Raw genomic sequence first — 19,272 nt, 5'->3', positions numbered from 1 at the left:
CAGGTCGCAGTGGAACCCAGCGGCGGGCGCCCTCCGACAAGCACCCGACCGCGTGGGCGAGCGCTCCGACCGCAACAGCAAGTGCCCGACCGTGCCTGCAAGTCCCCCGACTGGTGCATCCGGCTACCTCGACCGCTCCCGACTGATCCCTCAGCACCTCCGACCGGCGCATCTGACCGCACCAGCCGGCAGCCCCTGACTGCTCCGACCAGAACAGCGCATCCTGGCGCTGCCGCCGACCGGTGCAGGCGCCCCTCTAGGCCGCAACGGCACCCGGTGGTGGCGGGCGCCCGTCTAAACGCATCCTGGTGCCACCCCCTGACCAGTCCAACCAGCGCATACGGCCGTCCTGACAACTCCCGACCACCCTGGTGGCAGCGGGCGCCCCTTCAGGCGCAACCTAGCGCCGCCCCCGGCCGGCACCTCCGACCGGCGCATCCGACCACCCCGACCGCTCCATCGGCACCTCCGATCAGCACATCTGACCGCACCGACCAGCGCGGTCGGCGACGCCGGTCCTCCGCCGGCCTTCGCCGGTCGGACTGGTTCTCTGTGGGCCTCTTCCTGCTGCTGCTATTTTTCCATTTCCCGATCATAGATCGAGTTGCGTCGCCCTACCATCCCGTCGTCACTTCATCGTCGACACTCCCGAAGACGAGGTTGTTGTTGCGCCCTTCAGGCTGCTGTGGCGACGCTCGTGATCACGCCATCCTCGTCGGCGACGCCACCTTTTCAGGCGGTGGCACCACCCATGCTTCTGGTCCTCATCACGCTGGCTCTCGGTCCGAGTCTGCACCTATTGCTGCACGCTCGCGGACACCGCCATCGACTCTGCTGAAGGAAGATGCAATTGCGCTCTTTAGCTGCACCATCTACCATCACGCTTGGCTCATCGTCCTGCTAACCCTGTTGACAAGAAGCTGCTGCTTTTGTGTATTCGAGAGCCTTCGCTGACGCTTCGGACCCGCGCCCTCCTCCATGGCTTCGATCACATCCACCAGGGGCTCAAGCAATATATCCCACGCATTCTACGTAATCTCTATTACTTTCACAAGCAACTACCTACTGGCAGTTAGAACAGAAGTCCCAGGCTTTTACTATATCACAAGGATACACAAGCCTGGTGACTACTCAACTACCAAGGTGTAAGCCGTGTCAAAAGGCAGGACCTGCACACAAGGAAGCTATGCAATAGGTAGTTGTACCCTGGTTCCTCCCCCTGACAACCGGAACACCAGGTACTCCTTCACCGTCGCTCCCTCGACGGCGACAGGATGAATACCCGACGTGGGATCAGGAAGAAAAGCACTAGGGAGACGAAGTGCACTCCCCGAAGCTGCTCCCTGGACAGCTTCAGCGCACAAGTCCTTACCGTATGCCACACCTCCACCTCTAATCAAGGAGCCGGATAAAGACCGCGGAGCTCATCATCCTTCACTCGCAAGTTCCAGCATGAACTAAGCTGGATCACGAGTTGCAAGATGAGGCACGCGGCAAACCCTACTACGAGGATTCTTCTAGCATCGCGGCTATCCCTACGAGCGTAAGAGTCTGTGAAAGGAAGGTGGCTCTAATCTATGAGGAATCTTCTAGCACTGGGACACTCATTTGAAGCTCTCTACTATCAAACAACAGCAACCTGAAGCAAGCTATCACTATACTGAAGGGCATAATCCTGATTAAGTACCCAGAGGCTCACTTATAGCTGAAGGGCTGCAACTGCCAACTACTCGCAGTTACTGCTCGCTCGTGACGAATAACCTGAGACACTGACAAAGGTCAGAAAAACGACTTAACTCCATGCATGTGACCACACTGAGCACAACGGACAAAAGTGAACAGTGTACCCATGCACCCTCTCAAGTACAAGGCAATAATAGCTACAATACCCTTACCAGCAACTTCAATAATTGAAGACCACACCAAATACTACGACTACTCGATTACTCGGATTTGTTTCCTGACTACGAGGTCAACCAACAAAGATCATCGTTCATAATCAGAATTTAAATTTCTCGACAGAGCAAGATTTACAATACAATTGTTTAAGTACAGTCACAAGTGTTCGGCAAAAAATACAACACGAGTTCAAACGACAAGGGTTCCTCCAAGGATATAAACTCGGTCATCCTCGCTGCAATGGGCTCAGCCTCTTCAAGATACTGTGCATAAGCGTCCTCTGTGCAGTTCCGGGCAATACCATCTCCAGCCGCTGACAAGTTCGCCCTCGGGTAATATGACTTGACAACTGCGTGGACTTGCTTGCAGATAGTCTTGCACAGTCCAGCGACTCTACCCGGGGCAGCTCTCAGTCTCTCGACTAGCGAGAAAGGCTCAGCATCATCTTCGGTTGGAGCAATAGCATTGACTGTGTCCTGAGCAGCACTAGTCAACTCTTGAAGAACACCCTCCAGTTTCTCCGCAGTTTTAGCATGGCCTCTATAGGACACCATAGCCAATGCCAGCATCATTCCCATCCGATGTTTCCTCTCCTTCTCGCGCTCGTAAGCTGCCCGAGTTTCCGCTAGTGACGCCCTAAGGTGGACGGCCTCATCGGCTACCCGGTCGTGAGCATTTCTCCAGTCAAGTACTTGGCTACTTGTAGCAGCCTCTTTGCCTTTGAGCTCTGCGTCAAGCAACACAGAAATCAGAGAAAAATCTACGACTACGATTAAAACATACTCAACAACCACGAGTACTCACCCTGATATTCTCTGATTCAAAGATCTATAGCGATTCTCCAGTCACTCCTGAAGGACTTCATGATCACTCCTCTCAATCGCAAAAGATTTTGCGGCCTCCTCATGAACTCTCAAGGAATCTGTAAGGCGGAGACACTCTTGCTCCAATTGCGCTACCCGCTGTGCGACTTCACTGTGCTCTTGAAGAGCCCGAGTATTTTTCTGGGCCTTATCATACAGATCCTACAACACCACAACACAAGCATCAAGACTTGTCAAAATACAATTAGTCAGAGAAAATGGGCCATACACACCTGAAAGCTCTGGATAGCTCTCTTGATCTCCGACTCCGATGGAAGCTCGAGTACCGAATCCCCAGTGCTCTTGGCGACTTGAGGCTTCGGCACTTTACTCACAACAGACCCTGACAAGAAAAAATCAAGGTTAGCTACTGGGTATAAGGGAGCTCCCTTTCAAAAGCATACCTACTCCAGTAACATACCTGTTGCGCCGACTTCGCCTACTCCTATCGCAACAACCAGTGCCAAGGCATCAGCACCAGTCGCGCTCACAGTCAACGCAACTTCAGCCGCTGTAGGCGGCACATCTCCAGAACTCTCAAGGACCGTAAGGCCCTCCACTGAGCGGATGACCTCCTGTAGCATATTCATGGTAGCACCCACAAGACTTGCGTCTTCGATCTCAAGAGCAGCATCCATAGTCAAGTCGACTATGGGCTTAGAAACGGTAGTTGACGGGCCAACCTCAACCTCCGCCTCCACCTCGACGGAAATAATGTCTTCAGCATCCCTGGATCGATCAAGTTACAAGATTATCATCCGGCTACAAAGTACAAAAATCATCAAACAAAGGAAAAGACTACAAAAATCCTTACTAGGCTGATCGCGGTGGCAAACGAACATGCCTCTTTTCGACTACCACCGACTAGATACTTGGCACTGGCTCCACAGGGGCCATAAGAGGAAAGTCCTCCACTCTTTCGCTAAGTCCTGAAAAGAACCAAGGTTGAGACTACGTACACACGACTACCAGAACAGATCACGTACTCACCACCAGTAACATCCTCAGACAACGAAGCATCAGCAGCTACTTCCGGTGTCTTCACAGCATCCGCCACCACAGATGCCGTGGCCTCATCACCTACTGGGTAAGTAGCCTGCCCGGGGGCTCTCAGCTCGGGGGCTATCGGCTCGGGGGCTACACGCTCGGGGGCTGCTGACCCTAAGTTTGACAACACCTCCTCCACAGAAAGCTCTTCAACAACCGCGACACCGGCAGCTGCATCTATGGCAATCATGACTACTTCAGCAGAAGTAGCCTCGTGATCACCAAAAGTCAAGTTGGCGGCCTTTTCAACATACAGACTAATATCGTCAGTATTCTGGAAGTAATACGACTAAGTCAACAAGAAACTCAAAGTACTCAAATAGTTACAACTCACGACTACATACCTTGGTACCTCGTGACCCATCAGGGGTCAAGTCCGAAGCAGTCGCAGTATGCTGAGTAGCGGGTTTCTTCCGCACTACTCCGCGTCTCTTAGCCGGAGGAGCAGAAGGCGCATCTTCAGTTTTACCCTCGGCTACCTCCTTATCCTCGGAAGGCGTGGTCAAGAAACCAACCAGCACCCGGGACTACAAAAGACAACATTGTTACTCGGAAAGTACTACTTGTCAACAAAATCAACCGACTACATCTTCGACTACACAAAATGAACAAAGAGAAGCAAAAATACCTCTGTGGGTCCATACCAACCGTCAAACTATCAGAGGACTCCTAGGAGTACTGGCACTCCTTGATAGTTCTTGAAGAACTTACCCAACAACGCCTCCACATCATCGTCGGATACGTCTTCAGGGGACATACGCGACGGGTCATTAAAACCCGTGTACTCGAAACCCCAATGAGCACGCTGTTGCAGGGGTGAACTCTGCATTTGAGGAAATTGGCGGCTACATGGACCCCAGTCAACCCTAAAGTTCTCAACTTGGAAATCTGCACCAACAAGTCGGTGATCTCATGGGTATCCTCAGGCTCCGTTACCCAGTTGTCTGCATGTTTCAGAGCATGGCCGGTGACTACTGGTAAGACAGGATCATGGTTCCCAATATAAAACCACCTCTTTTTCCAATCGTCATGAGAATTAGGCAGGTCGTACTCAAGATACGCACCCGAGTTTCTCAACTGAAACCCAACTCCTCCAAAGACTTATGTCCTAGTCGTGCTGGGTTGTGGTTTACACCAGAACAATTTCCTAAACAAGTCCAGACTAGGCAAAACACCCAAGTACACTTCGCACAAGTGTACAAAGATAGCCATATGCAGCACGCCATTCGAATTCAAATGGACTAGCTGAAGACTATAATACTCGAGAATACCTCTGAAGAAGTTAGAGGTAGGCACCGCTAGGCCTCTCTCGATAACGTGAGCCAGCATCACTGTCTCCTTGGGGTGCTCTTTGAATTTCCACGTATTTCCATATGCAGGCCTCCACTCAAGCTCCACCTTTGGTTGGAGCAGCTTCGCATCAACCAAGGCCTGAACCACCGGTTCCTTCATCACAGAATGCTGCAGGTGGCCCCAAGAGGCGGTGGCGCAGTCTGGTTCGTCGAGCCACACTTGGGCACCGGCAACTCAGGCTCCTTGCCCTTCTTGGATCTAGATCTCAACTTGCTGGTGGTCGTGGCCTCCCCCTAGATCTTCTCAGGTTTCTTGCCCATCTTCTTGGTATGCATCAACTAATCTTGAGGAAAAAAGGGGGTGAAGAAGGCTGCAGTGATCTCTCTTCAAAAGATTGGGTAGGGCAATAATGGAAGCAGCAGCGCAAACAGGAGCAGCGGCACTAGGGTTGCAAAAAGGATGCAAATTGCAGATCTGCTACAACAGGCGTGCCAATAATTAGCGTTGGGCCCTCCTATTATATCAGCAACATTTTCGGATTCCAACCATTAATCAAGCAATGGTCAGATACGACTCAGATTTACCACCATATAGTATCCGACGGCTACTCAGACCAAGACATTGATCCCTTCTCCGACTACAAGTAATCGACCAAGTGCTCGGGGGCTGCGTGTACCTTACCCGTTGGATAAAGTTTTCTTTTTCTGAAGACTAAGATAAGTCGAAGCAAAATTACAAGTTTGACCCTCAGCCTGATTCTTCGATTCAACCTAAGGCTCGGGGCTACTCCATATGGAGTGCGATTGTCATCACACTACCATATGAAAAGTTTCAAGACAAAGGTTACTCGAAGCAAACGTCGGGAACTGCTAAGAGTACCTTCCAGTCACGTACAGGTTCAGTACTCAAAGGTTGACCGCAGTAAGAAGTACTCGGGGAGCACCAGGAGACTCGGGCAATGTTCTTCAAGTACTCGGAACTGTTCCTCTCAACTACAAAGTACTCAGGGGCTTGTTGGTTGGGCACCCTCGGGCCCACCAGAAGACTTGTACGGATCCACTCAAAGGAACGTACCCAAAACCTACTTGGACATGAAGACTACCCTGCAGGGCGCGTAGGCTTCATGGACTCCCCGAAGACTAGTCGGATCAAAAGGAAACTACTCTACCGAGTTAGAGTAGGACTCTGTAACATACTCGACTAGGACTCTTATACATAATCCGCCTTGTAACCCTGCTCCCCCGACTATATAAGGGCGGGCAGGGACCCCCTCCAAAACAACGAAGAACAAGATCAATACAATCAACACACAGGACATAAGGTATTACGCGATCTAGCGGCCTGAACCTATCTAAATCGTGTTCCTTGCGTCACCATCGACTCCTTGATTCTCGACGACACCACGCACAAAACACCACCTTGGGAACTCCCTAGGCGGGTTGTCGGTCTAAAATACCGATAACAGCTGGACAAGTTTAAGAACCGGTCATGCACTTTACTCTTAAAAAAAAAACTTCCTATCCGAAGTTTTAACCTTCTACGGCAAAGCAATTATAGAAGTAATCAAACACTAAAATAATTGCTGAATTTCATCATTAGTTGATCGATCGACACACTCACCAAGAGGCTTGTCATGCATGCTGTATAGCAGTGATGGCATACATGATGCATTCATTCTTCTGGATACTGTCTAGCAGTGATGGCCACGAATGGACATGCAATGGGCCTTTTCCTTTTCCCTTCCTGATTAAATCCATACTTAATCACATATTAACAATTTGGTGGCCCTATTCGGTCGCTCACCTCGCACTCCCTCATCGACGGCCCTGCCAAAGTTCATAGGATCAACTCATGACATACTATCTCGTTATGAACGAGGGTAGTTCTATTTTTATTGCAATCCATTTAAATAAATATTTTAGTTTTGGACCCATTCGAGATGATATTTTCTAAACTAGCCTTTTTTTATCACACCAGGCTACACGGCATGACAAAAACACTATGTCACGCCTTATGCATAAGGCTTCATAGAGTGTTTATGTTACGTCATGAGAATGACCAAATAGGCTATTTTAAAATTATCGCTGGAGCAGATTAAAAATAAAACATCATGTATAAAAGAGTTAAGAAAAATTTTAAAATTAAAAGAAGACATGAGATGCCAGTCCTCAAACAAAAAACATGAATACACGTCCCACTACCACATGGCAACGTGGGGTCACAGTACATCTGCTAATGTAAAAACAGTGCAATGCGGTTTCTACGGTGATCTCTGATCTGAAAAGCTCATAATAAAGTGTGCTGTGGATCCGCATCTACTAGAATATATAATCGGAATCATGTGATCGACAAAGTAGTTATTAATGATCCATTGACGAGGCATAACCCCCGCGATTTGGTTACACGCTGTATATCACTCTAGTCATGGAACGCACACTAGTTGTACGCACTTTCGCCGGTGGGCGGGAGAGCTAGCACACATGTATAACACACTTTGCCTCCTCCATTTCCCACGCGCCCCAAGTGCGCGCGCGCGCACACACACAAGGACACACACACGTTACTGAAAAATCGCCAAACCCATTGCAAAATGAAAATTTGCAATAATCACACGGTACGGTACCAAAATAAAATCAACAACCGAACCCACCAAGCTGATTAGTACTGGACGTAGGAGCGGTAGTCGGTGTTGGGCCTCCAGTTGGCCGGGATGACGTTGTAGGCGACGAGCGTCCTGCGTGACTCGCCGCGGATGCGCAGGGAAAAGGGCGCGCGCAGCGGGTGGTTGGAGTCGAGGCGCCAGACGGAGCCCCAGGAGCGGCGCATCGGCGTCCAGTAGCGGGAGCCGGACTCGAGGAGGTCCATCTGCGACACGGTGCCTTCCTTGTTGGCGTACTGGACCAGCACGGCGAGGTACACGGGGTTGGACCCCTGCTCCACGTGGAAGTTGATGGTCAGGCCCCGGTTGTCGCAGGACACCCGCCGGAACTCGATGTCGATGATGCCGGCGTGCCGGAGCAGGTCGTTCAGGCCCGGCCGCGCCAGCGCGCCGAACGCAGTGCCGCTCAGGTCGAAGTGGTACTTGGCCACCGGGTAGTAGTTCATGTCCGTGATCATCACCGTCTTGGGCTGGCCGGAGCAGGCGGGGTTGTTCTTGTTGGTGCACTTTATCTGGAGTTTAGTAATTAAGTTAGCAGAGAACGTGAAAAGATGCGCTTTGCATGTTTTAGTTTGACTTCGAGAATTAATTCTAGTAGTCCTCAGTCTAGTGGCTACTAAAAAATGTCGTTAACTTCGAGGAAAAAATATACTACTCCTACTACTCTGGCAGTGTAGGTCTGTACATTTGACCGAGCGATCTTATGAATTAAATGATCCGGGTAATTTAACCGCTACTCCTCAACCAAAATATCATCTTTGACTAAATTTATATAATAAAATATTAAGATACCAAATAAATACTATTAGTTTCTTCATTAAATATATTTTTATAGTATATCTATTTGATGCCATATGATTTAAGTCAAATATAAAATGATTTGACTTTCAAAAAAATTAAAATAATTTATAATTTAAAACGGAGATACCTGGTAGCATGCTCCGCAGCCCTGGCCGTCCTTGAACAGGGGCTGGTTGCCGCACGACGTCATGGACATGAACGGGTACTGGTTCGTGTGCTTGAACCCGCACGCGCCACCTGCAGAAACCATCGGGGGATGCACGACACAATGTCAGCCACCACGGCACACGGCATGCGAAACCAATGCAACATCATGTTAACACGACAGCGCTAATTAGCGGCAACGAACGCATACATACCGTTGTCGTCGGGGCCGGCGCCGTTGGGCGCGCCGTACCATGTGGCCTTGGCCGGGAGCCAGCCTCCGGAGCCGCGGAGTTGGCGGGCGGCGGAGGAGGTGTGGTTCAACTCCGGGTGTGCTCGGACGCCATGGGCGACAAGCACGGCGAGGAGGGCGACGACGAGTGCAGCTGCCCGGGCGGCCATCTATCTCAGCTTGTAAGCCAAGAAGAACCTTCTGTCTGTGTACTTGTTGGCTTATGTGTTGTAGTTTGGTGATGGTGTAAGGGGCGAGACTGCCGGTGTACTTATAGACGGACAACAAGTAGGTAGGCAAAGGAGCTCGAGCAGTTGGGCATCGGTGGTCGTCGCCACATCGGACGTGCCGTGTTTGGAGGTACAGGGTCACATGGCCACCGTACCGATCCGAGCTAATCATGGTGGAAATGGAGTACTCGGTCCGCGAGCCAGTCTGCCATTACAAATTAAACGCGCTCTTTGGCAGTTACCCACATGGTCGTCGTACGCGCAGCTCTCCCCTACCGTACGCCGGTGTGGCGGTGCCAGCCAGCCAATGAGCCAATGATTCCCAACTCATCCCGCGCAGCCATCTCAGCGGACCAACTTTCCTCTCAACAACCGTCGTGGAATCTGAACCGTCGGATCGGGACCGGGACCACGAATCTGGTGACGGTGGGCCCTACACTCCTAGTAGCTATACCGTGCTGCCTGCGATCACCGTTGATCCTGACTGCACCACGCATCGGGATGCCAATTAAGTATGGCAAGCTAACCGAAATCTTTTCGATCTAATTGTAGATTAGATTGACACCTGACGGCTGACGCGTTGGCCTAGCAATAATCGGGAGATTCGTTCGGTCACAACTCACAAGCAACTGAAAAACGAACTGCTGGTGGGTTAAACTACACCTGGACGTTAATCTCCGAACACTGGGAGGCAATCATGCATCAAAACAATCGATCTATCGTTTGTTCTACTATCTCCGAATACAGATTCATCGATCGTTACCACTTGCCGGCCTATCATTTGACTTTAGATTTTCCTTTTTGTGGGATGACTTTTTTTTTTTGTCTTTTGATGGTTTCATACGCATGTAATGTGTGTGTACAACTTCCACATGCAAATGTGAATGGAGAGTCGCACTCTGTAACTACTGTAGCCATGCGAGACACAACCGCGCAGCTGACTTTCTCATCGACGCCTTGCATTGAAACATCTGACCCTCAATCCTTGAGCATGCATGTTCTGCTTATCGGCCACCATGCATATTTTATGATCAGTGGATTACTTTAGCGCCAGATCGGAGACTTTGCATCTCGTCAACATCGATCTGTACTTATCAGGATTTTTTATTTAGCGGAGCATTCAATTCCATTTCGCAACACGGGAAAAAAGGTTGGCAAATTGCAAAAGGAATCGGAGACCCCATGATCCCATATAGGCGACGACGACGGCCCTGATCTTACCTGCGCAAATTAAAAGGAGGTGAAGGCCGGCGCTATTATTTTCGTTATCTATGTGTAGTCGATCAACGATAATGCGTAGCGTATACGTTCGGCACCCAGCGGAACGGGGCGTTGTCGCACGTACTGTACGTGCGGTGCTGTGCAGCAGTCTCCCACCGATTGCACGTATAGTTGCGATCTCGTTCGTAGTCCTCCTCCACCAGCTTGCCATTTGCAAATTGGCAATAATGTGCCGCAACAGCCGCAACCAGGAGAGAACGTGACGTTGCTTCTCCTTTTTCTTCACGCATGACATGTGCTTGGCGCCCGTCCTTATGTCTCTCATCTGATCGATCAGAGACTGGCACTTGCACAGCGCAGCTCGTCAGCTCGTGCTCATTTGGCCGGTCAAAACATTTATCGTCCACCGGCAAAAGGAAGCAGAGGAGCACTGAAGCGCCACCGGAAAAAGGGCAGCGAAACTTGGTTTGTTTGACCCAGAATGAACGCATGGAGTTGGACTTCAATTTATCTGGACAAGGCTAGAAGAGGCCCCAAAACGTGCGCCAGATTGAGCGGTTTGTCTGTATCTGTAGAAAATAAACTACTTCTCACAGAATAAGTTTTACGAGGATGTGTACCATGGTACAGAAGGTTGGTGTATGCAATACATTGTATGGGTTGTGTGTAGAGAGTCTGAATGACACCTCATAGTTGAGTGATATGGGTACAAAAGTTTTTTGTTTTTCCCCGGGTCTCCCGGTTGTTTCACTCCATTATCAATGAAATAGACACATTCAGTGCACGTTCGTTCAAAAGAAAAATAGTTGAGTGATATGTGGAGCTGTGGACACAAGTAACGTACATCATCTTTATAACGGGTAAAATGTTGTCGTTAAGAGTTTCTCTTATGCTGTTCTAGATTATTTTTTCCCCAAAAATAAAGTACAAATACAAATACAAATACAGATGTTTATATACACGCATTCACACGCTCAATCCTATAAATATAAGTATGTAACTCTACTTCTATGAGCACCTCCGCAAGACTGAACTAACGGATTTCGAGATTGACGAAGTCACTACATGTGCCCCTCTGTCGACGGGCACATCGCCTACTACTGAAAGAATAATAACGATTAAATCCTAAAATAAATCTAAAAAACTACAAACACTGTAGCGAGTGGAAGACTCAAATCTGAGTGGACAGGTTCCACCACAAGGAACTTTACGTCCTTACCAGTGAGATACAGCTCGGTTCATCCAGCCCATTCATTAATTACTAGATGACAACTTTTTCTCTCCTCTTCCTCTCCCCTCCACGTCATATAAAAAACCTACATGGCACCTCTCCTAGACAGCTAATGTCATCCCAATGTGTACATGCCTTAGTAGTTTTTGAAAAATCAGTTTTGAGTAGTCCGTACTGCCTTCATCTTGCCGTTGCTGACTTGTTGTGTCCACCGCTACAACCTGCTGCCACAGTATACTTCTCGCTTCACCCTCCCAACCCCATCCTAGCCCACATATTTTTTTGTCGTGGCCCACGGTGCCTCCGCTCCCTTGCCGCGCCATCTTTGCTCGGCAAACCTGTTACCCTTAGCATGCCTCTAAAGCAGGAGCATTTTGGTGAACCCTAGCTTCCAAACAATTCGCTGCAGTACCTCCAAAAGCTTGCTGGAGACCCACCTCCTTCCTAACCTCGTAAGAGAACCCATATCCCCTAATCTTGTTGGAGATGGTTGGATGAAGATGTGGAGAGGAGAAGAAAAATCGAGTAGTTTATAATTTTTCTTTCAATATCATGGGCCAATGTATGCTTCCCCATAGTTTGTGGAGTCCTTCTCGATGTGATGTCCGTTGTTGAGGTTGAAACAAGGACTTATTGAACTGATTTTTTATTAAAAAAAAGAAATAATTGATTTTGATAAATCTCGAAATTCCGATTTCATGATGGTACTACTTGTCCGAAGGTAGCAGGGGTAGATCCCTGCGCAGTTCACGGAGCTCCTCTAAAAATTTTAGCTATAGATGAAGAAGAGGAAGAAAAAAAAAGGAAAGGGGATGAAAGAAGGGGAAAAATCAGACCTCCCATTCTTCAAGTCTTGGATCCACCCTAGTTAGAGTAAAGAAACAAAACTTTCTATAAATTAGGGTAAAAAACCAGTTTAAGGAATCTTCAGAAGGAGTAGCTAGTTTTCAGAAAACAGTACACAAGGCCTCCACAAACTATCTATCGCAGCCGCCTGCGATTCCGCCAGCAGCAAAGATGCTTGCTTGCCACACCGGGACCGCTAAAAGCTCAGCTGTCAGCTCAGCCGAAGTTGAGAGTGGGCGGTTTGCCGGCCCCTTAAAGGTTACGAGAGCGCGAGGGCCGACGACCTCGTAGGCCGCAGAAATCCGGCGCGAGACCTCCGGGCGGCGTTCGGCGGCGATGTTGACGTTCTATGCGGGCCGTTGGCTCGCTCTCGGGCCCGGCGGCGGTTGCCTTTCTTTTCCGCCATGGCGGCCCGCACCTATCAGATGCAGAAGGCTGTCATGCGCCTGGAGCCCATTATTGGTCTCTTTCCGGTGGGCTAAATTGTTTTGACGAGCCCAAAAGGAAATGGATCATTGAGGTCTCTCGTTTTCTCACGCTGTCATATGCATGTTAGTACCACTTTATGCAACTGAAAAGGAAAAAATGAAATCGACAGCTGAACTGCTGGACACAAAACATTGTTTTCTTTTATTTCAGGAGCATCTTCCATTTTTCGAAGTGAATCTAGAACCTACATGCTGATGCCTCGTTTTAGTATAGTGGTCTTTGTTGAACACCTACAGGCTACCGCGAACCTGCATGCAGCATGCTGATGCAGCAAGGTTAATCATCAGAAGCCTATAGGATCGGAGGAAGTGTCTGCATCCTGTTCCCTGTATAGCTTCCCGTAATTTGGTACGGCCATTGGAAGTGACTGGAGGGCAGTTTGACTCCAGTAATTACGGCAAGAATCCAGTTCAGTCAGGCCGGCCCCTTTAAGCGGCCGGCGACTTTGCCGGCCGGCTCTCATCACAATAGTGGAAAAGCGACGGATCGTTGTCACACACGGTAGATTATACTACTTTTGTGACGGGGAAATCAAAGGGCTTTGGACTGAAAGAGACTTGTGTTGGAGGGTTAGCATCCTTTGCGTTCAACCAACGCAATAGTACTCTTTCCGTTTCAAATTGTAGGTCGTTTTGATTTTTCTAGGTTCATAGATACTTGTATGTATCTAGACATACACTATATTTAGATGCATAGTAAAAACTATGAACCTAAAAAAATTAAAACGATCTACAATTTAAGACGGAGGGAGTACTGCTTTGGCCGTTGCTAGAATTATGGTGACGGTCCTTTTCAGGATTGCCAAATCTGCGGGAATGGAGTGCCATCAGAAAAAGAGCAAAAGGCTTCAGCATTCGGCATGAAAGAAAATAACCTCGATGGGCTGGAGTTGTCGCTTGCAGGGTTTCAGTTCAATTCAGAAAAGGGGGTACCTGCTAGGTCAGCCGCAGAACCTTCGATTTGGACTACGTATTAAACACATCCCATATAACCACCAAATTTTAATTGTCTTCCTTTTAGGACCAAATTTTAATCGTCTAACTCTGAAGTCACAAGTCAAGGACTCTTTCCACAGGTAGTAAGGTACCACCGTTGTTGGTTAGCAAGTCAGGATCAGCCCCTCTATTTTTTTCCCAGAAGAAAGTACAACCTCCGGCCTCCATGGTTCCATCAGACATGCAAACAGCTACGGAGTATTTACAGCATGTAAAATTGTAAATAGATGGACAACTAGATTTGAACCCTGGAAGGCGGAGTCATGTACCCATGGTTCGACCACCACGGCAATTGTGCCTTTTCAATAGACTCCTCTAGTGCATCTAAATAATGAAATAGTGAGAGGCTTATAGACCATTTATTATGCATGAATTTCATAAAAAAATATTTTGATTTCCTAGAAAATAATTCTCAAGTTTAAAATTTAAATAGGACCTTGGAGAATCACAACCTTATATGCTGAAAAAAGCTATAATAAGAAAAAGATAGAAGCATACTTATACTATGTAGCACACAAAATACTGTTAATAATTTATAATCTTGATCACACTGGTACAAGCGTATCGACAATGATGGGCGGGAAAGCACATGCAAACTTTGCCTCCTCCATTTCCCAGTCGTCAAATCTCCGAAGACACGTACACAACACCACCTAAAGCATACAAGGACACCCGGCATATTCACCGGCTAATTAATCAGTAGTAACTAATAAGGCACCTCAATCCCATGGAAACGATGCAGTACCAAGCTAATCGAGCCAATGATGCCGAATTATCGTGTCCACTGCCGTGTCCAGCAGCAGAGACCATTGGTTGCTAGTACTGGACGATGGAGCGGTAGTAGGTGTTGGGCACCCAGTTTGCCGGGATGACCTGGTTTGCCACCAGCGTCTTGCCGGACTCGTTGGTGATGCGCAGCGAGAAGGGCGCCTGCAGCCGGTGGTTGGAGTCCAGCCTCCAGATGGAACCCCAGGACTCGCGCATCGGAGTCCACGAGCCGGAGTTGGCCTCCATGAGGTCCACCTGCACCACGTCGCCGTCGCCGTCTTCGAACTCGACGAGCACCGCGAGGTAGACGGGGTTGGAGCCCTCCTCGACGTGGAACGTCACCTTCTGGCCCGGGTAGTTGCAGGGCACCCTACATGAACATGCCATGTGGTATGTTTAATTTGGGTTAAGGATTTGTCGCCAGGCATGCAAAAAACGCCAAATTGTAAAGTGGAAGTACGCTACTAATATTTGTGCGAATCTACTTAAACCGGTCGTTGTCGTTAAATGTTGATTGAGCAAAAGTACAAAGGCTCCACAACAAAAGTAGCTAGACGGTCAAGATATGATTCTGTTCGTGTGTGTAGGGCCTTCAGATTATTTGGTCGGTCAGTGGTTCTGTGTTGCAACGAGCGGTGCAAATGTTTACCGACCTCTGGAACTGGATGTCGATGATGCCGGCGTGACGGAGCTCGTCGTTGCGGCCGGGCTTGGCCATGGCGCCGAACGCCGTGCCGCTCAGGTCGAAGTGGTACTTGGCGACCGGGTAGTAGTTCATGTCGGTGATTATCACCGTCTCCGGGTTGCCGGAGCACGCAGGGTTGTTGACGCATCGTATCTGAAAAAAGGTCAGCAACAAGGATGCATGGTTAGGCAAAACTGTGCCTAATAATCTAGTTTTTCTCTCGGTCCATCTCCATTTCCGTTTCCACGAGGGCAAACGACACGTGTCGTCCTGGAAATAGGATCTCTGACCAAGTAACGCACTACCTGATAGCAGGAGCCGCAACCCTTGCCGTCCTTGAACAGCGGCTCGTTGCCGCACGACGTCATGGCCGAGAACGGCGGCAGGTTCACGTTCTTGAACCCGCAGGCGCCACCTGCATGCACGAAAGCTTACAGATCTCGTCCAACACCATTACACGCAGCATATACGATCTGGCGACGCCATGCACCGGCGTTCATAGACGTACCGTCGTCGTCGGGGCCGGCGCCGGTGGGCGCGCCGTACCAGGTGGCCCTGGCAGCCTCCCAGTTGGGGTCGGCGGTGAAGGCAGAGGCGTTAAAGCTCACCGGCCTAGCGCACGAGCCGTACGAGACAAGGAGGGAGAAGACCAGTGCACCAAGTGCAACCACCTTGAACGAGGCGATCATCGTCGATGCCTAGCTCGTTAGTTGCTAGTACTGGGCAGACAGGAAGCTCTGTGTTTCGATGGTCGGGAGAAGCACATTGCCGGGGTATTTATAGGCGGGAAAAAGAATCGAAACGAACGCAGTGCGCCGCGATCGCCATCAACGGCCGTTGCACCCGACGCCCTTTGGTAGGGGTCACATGGCTATGGAGCAAATCATGGGAGGGATCAGGGATGGAGCCTTCAGGTCATGCGTGCACTATTTTACAAAGTAACGGTTCCTTGGCGGTTATCGCATATTCGCAGGTTTTGTAGTATGAAAAGGACATAGTACCTGTATACGGATTCTTGTGAAAGTTTATTAATATATACTCTTCTCTTTAGTGATGCACAGTTCTCTACGATGATGCGCGTAAACGAACGGAAATAGAAGAAACTAACGGCAGGTTTACGACCAATACACGGACATCATTAATTTGTCACGATTCTGTGTACTGAATCAGTTAATCGTTGGAAGCTGCGTTGGAAGATAGGTACCTAATCCGTTTCAGTTTCCTGTAAGCAAAGTGATACTATATGCCCTTATCGATGAGATATAGTAAAGCTACAATGATATGTTGAGCAACAATGATTATATATATACTTAGCCACTTAGGACGAAATCCTTGTTCGTTGAGATACCTTGCGAAGTGAATGCAGAAAGCCAGATACTGCCCTAAGATTGGTAGGGCATGTGTCAATTCTTCAATTTATTTTACAAAAAATACTCCCTCCATACTGGTATTAGAAGTCGTTTGAGACATGATTGCGCTTACCAAGAGTAACTAGTTAAGGGAAGTTTTCCTTCTTTGCCCTTATTAAATAGCGCTGCGGGTGTCCCTTATACAACAATTCTTCATAGACCAAGTGGTGAGCACCCCTGTTCCCGAGGTTGGTGGTCAAGTGTTCGAACCCCTAGTGACACACTATTTTTTTGGACGTGGATTTTGCATGGCGCTATGCGCTGGCTATCGTCTGGGCGCTTTTTTTTTCGTTCACTCGTTTTTTCGGTTCGACGCGTTAATTTCGTTCGTTTGGCGCTCACAGCTCAGCAGGTCCGACGGTTGGAGTGCCTGCGGTATTAAGACTCGAGTGCGTGCAGTACTACTGCCTTGCCTTGACTGTTCTTCACTTGCTTGTTCATCTAGCCATGGCTTAGCTTCTTCTCTAGCTTTCTACCTGCTCCTTCCACAGCAATCTGTACGGCGTGATGGCTCATGTCCTCCATGGCTTCGATTTGAACGTTCGTATGGAGGAAGATGACGACGGCAATCATCCCTTCAATCTCAACGAGCCTATACTGGAGGACCACAACAACAATGGTAACGTGCTCATTCTTACTCATTTTTTCTTTCCTTTTTTTATATTCACAGCATTAACGTGAGGTGATCTCAACTTTCCCGTATAAGAAGATGACGGCCCCAACCCCAACGACGTGCTTGATTTCGACGAGCCAGAATACGACGGCGCTAATGATGCCGACGGCGGCGTGTTTGATCTCCAAGAGCAACAAGACGACGGTAAATGCATCGCTTCGATCTATCCGTTCATTGCTTGTTCATATTATTTCGGTTCTCATTATTGTTTTTTTTACAGTACTGGATTTAAACTTACCAGTAGATGAGTTCGGTGCAGTTGATTTGGACTTTGTACAAAATCTTGCTGGTAATTTTTTTTTGTCACAATCACATTCTTCTACTAGATCATGCATGAAAGTGTTTGTTTTTTCCCTATAATTAGAACATGCCATGAATAAGTAGTATAAACATGCCGTGAATAAGGTTTTTCCCTATAATTAGAGCTACGAACGTGATTCTTTTTTCTTGTAATAGAACATGCTGTCCAGAACCCCAACGTGGAAGCAGTTCATGGAGGATTACCCCACCGAAGGAAGGAAATGACTGCAGCTCTCCGAAAATGAGTTTACCAAGCTTTGTTAGCTAGAAGCAACGATGGTACACTACACAAGGAAGACACTGCATTTGTTGCTGCTCAATTTGACATTCATATACGGACAGCTCAGCGTGTTTGGAACTGAGGTAAAATACAACTTAGAAGCAGTGTTCCGGTTGTGGTTTGTAGTCTAAAGAAGGGTAGAGTTGGACGTAAAGCAATACCTTTTGATTTGGAAGCATTGCGAAACATTCCTCTAAAGGAAAGAATGACTATAGAGGATGTGTGCGCCAAACTAAACATGAGCAAATGGAGGGTTCAAAGGTGTTTGAAACTAGGATTGATTAGGCGCCACTCTAGTAGCATCAAACCATATCTCACTCAAGCTAACAAGAAGTCTAGGTTACAATGGTGTGTTGACATGGTTAATAGGGAGTTGCTTGATGATCCAAGGTTTAAGGAGTTGTATGACTTTGTGTTCATTGATGAGAAATGGTTCTACCTACATCAAAAATCTGAAAGATATTATTTGCTACCCGAAGAAGATGAACCCCATCGGACTTGTAAGAATAAGAACTACATCCCTAGGCTCATATTCTTGTGTGTTTGCGCTCGGCCAAGGTTTAGGGATGTGAATTGTATTTTTGATGGTAGGATTGGTTGTTTTCCACTTGTTCAGTATGAAGCGGCTCAAAGAGGTAATGAGAGGACAGGCCGTGTCCGTGGAGACTTGGTTATGAAGCCCATAACTTCGATCACTAGAGAAGTGATTAGAGGTTTTATGATCAACAAAGTGTTGCTAAGTGGCCAAGAGAAGATGTGGGTAGACCAATATTCATTCAACAGGACAATGCACCTTCTCACTTGAAATTGGATGACCCACAATTTTGTGAGGCCGCTAAGCTAGGAGGATTTGATATTCGCCTAATATGTCAGCCACCAAACTCTCCAGATTTCAACATTCTCGACTTGGGTTTTTTTCAAGCTATACAAGCAATTCAATATGAGAAGAATGCAAAAACAATGGAGGCTCTACTTCCAGCCGTGCAAGAGGTAATTTGCTCAACAATTGTTCACACATGTTTAGATGTTTTCTTCCACAACAATTTGCAAACCGAATTAAACTTCCACAACAATTGTTCACACTTGTTATGTAGGCATTCATGGAGTACTCACCACGCCTTGCAAACCGAATGTTTCTAACACTACAAGGTGTTTTCGTGGAAGCTATGAAGAAGAAAGGTTGCAACAACTTCAAGATACCTCACAT

The 19,272-nt window shown here is 48.1% G+C and overlaps 3 protein-coding genes across 3 annotated transcripts; all 3 read right to left on the bottom strand.

Annotated features, from left to right (window-relative positions):
* Positions 1-1,916: 1,916 nt before the first annotated feature.
* Positions 1,917-3,507, bottom strand: LOC117836738 (uncharacterized). Its single transcript, XM_034716221.2, has 4 exons — positions 3,184-3,507; positions 2,996-3,105; positions 2,704-2,924; positions 1,917-2,626 (listed from the first exon to the last, which is right to left on the bottom strand). The coding sequence occupies exons 1-3, from the start codon at positions 3,398-3,400 to the stop codon at positions 2,745-2,747; spliced, it is 507 nt and encodes a 168-aa protein (XP_034572112.2). The 5' UTR covers positions 3,401-3,507; the 3' UTR covers positions 1,917-2,626; positions 2,704-2,744.
* A 3,937-nt stretch (positions 3,508-7,444) lies between these two features.
* Positions 7,445-9,192, bottom strand: LOC117836737 (expansin-B2). Its single transcript, XM_034716220.2, has 3 exons — positions 8,922-9,192; positions 8,690-8,799; positions 7,445-8,273 (listed from the first exon to the last, which is right to left on the bottom strand). The coding sequence occupies exons 1-3, from the start codon at positions 9,106-9,108 to the stop codon at positions 7,761-7,763; spliced, it is 810 nt and encodes a 269-aa protein (XP_034572111.1). The 5' UTR covers positions 9,109-9,192; the 3' UTR covers positions 7,445-7,760.
* Positions 9,193-14,458: 5,266 nt separating this feature from the next.
* Positions 14,459-16,146, bottom strand: LOC117836561 (expansin-B3). The gene is made up of 4 exons (XM_034716015.2): positions 15,912-16,146; positions 15,709-15,818; positions 15,372-15,556; positions 14,459-15,088 (listed from the first exon to the last, which is right to left on the bottom strand). The coding sequence occupies exons 1-4, from the start codon at positions 16,090-16,092 to the stop codon at positions 14,767-14,769; spliced, it is 798 nt and encodes a 265-aa protein (XP_034571906.1). The 5' UTR covers positions 16,093-16,146; the 3' UTR covers positions 14,459-14,766.
* Between the last annotated feature and the right edge of the window lie 3,126 nt (positions 16,147-19,272).

This window comes from Setaria viridis, chromosome 9 (assembly GCF_005286985.2).
Source record: "Setaria viridis chromosome 9, Setaria_viridis_v4.0, whole genome shotgun sequence".
Classification (NCBI taxonomy): Eukaryota; Viridiplantae; Streptophyta; class Magnoliopsida; order Poales; family Poaceae; genus Setaria; species Setaria viridis.
This window is presented reverse-complemented; position numbering and strand designations above follow the sequence as displayed.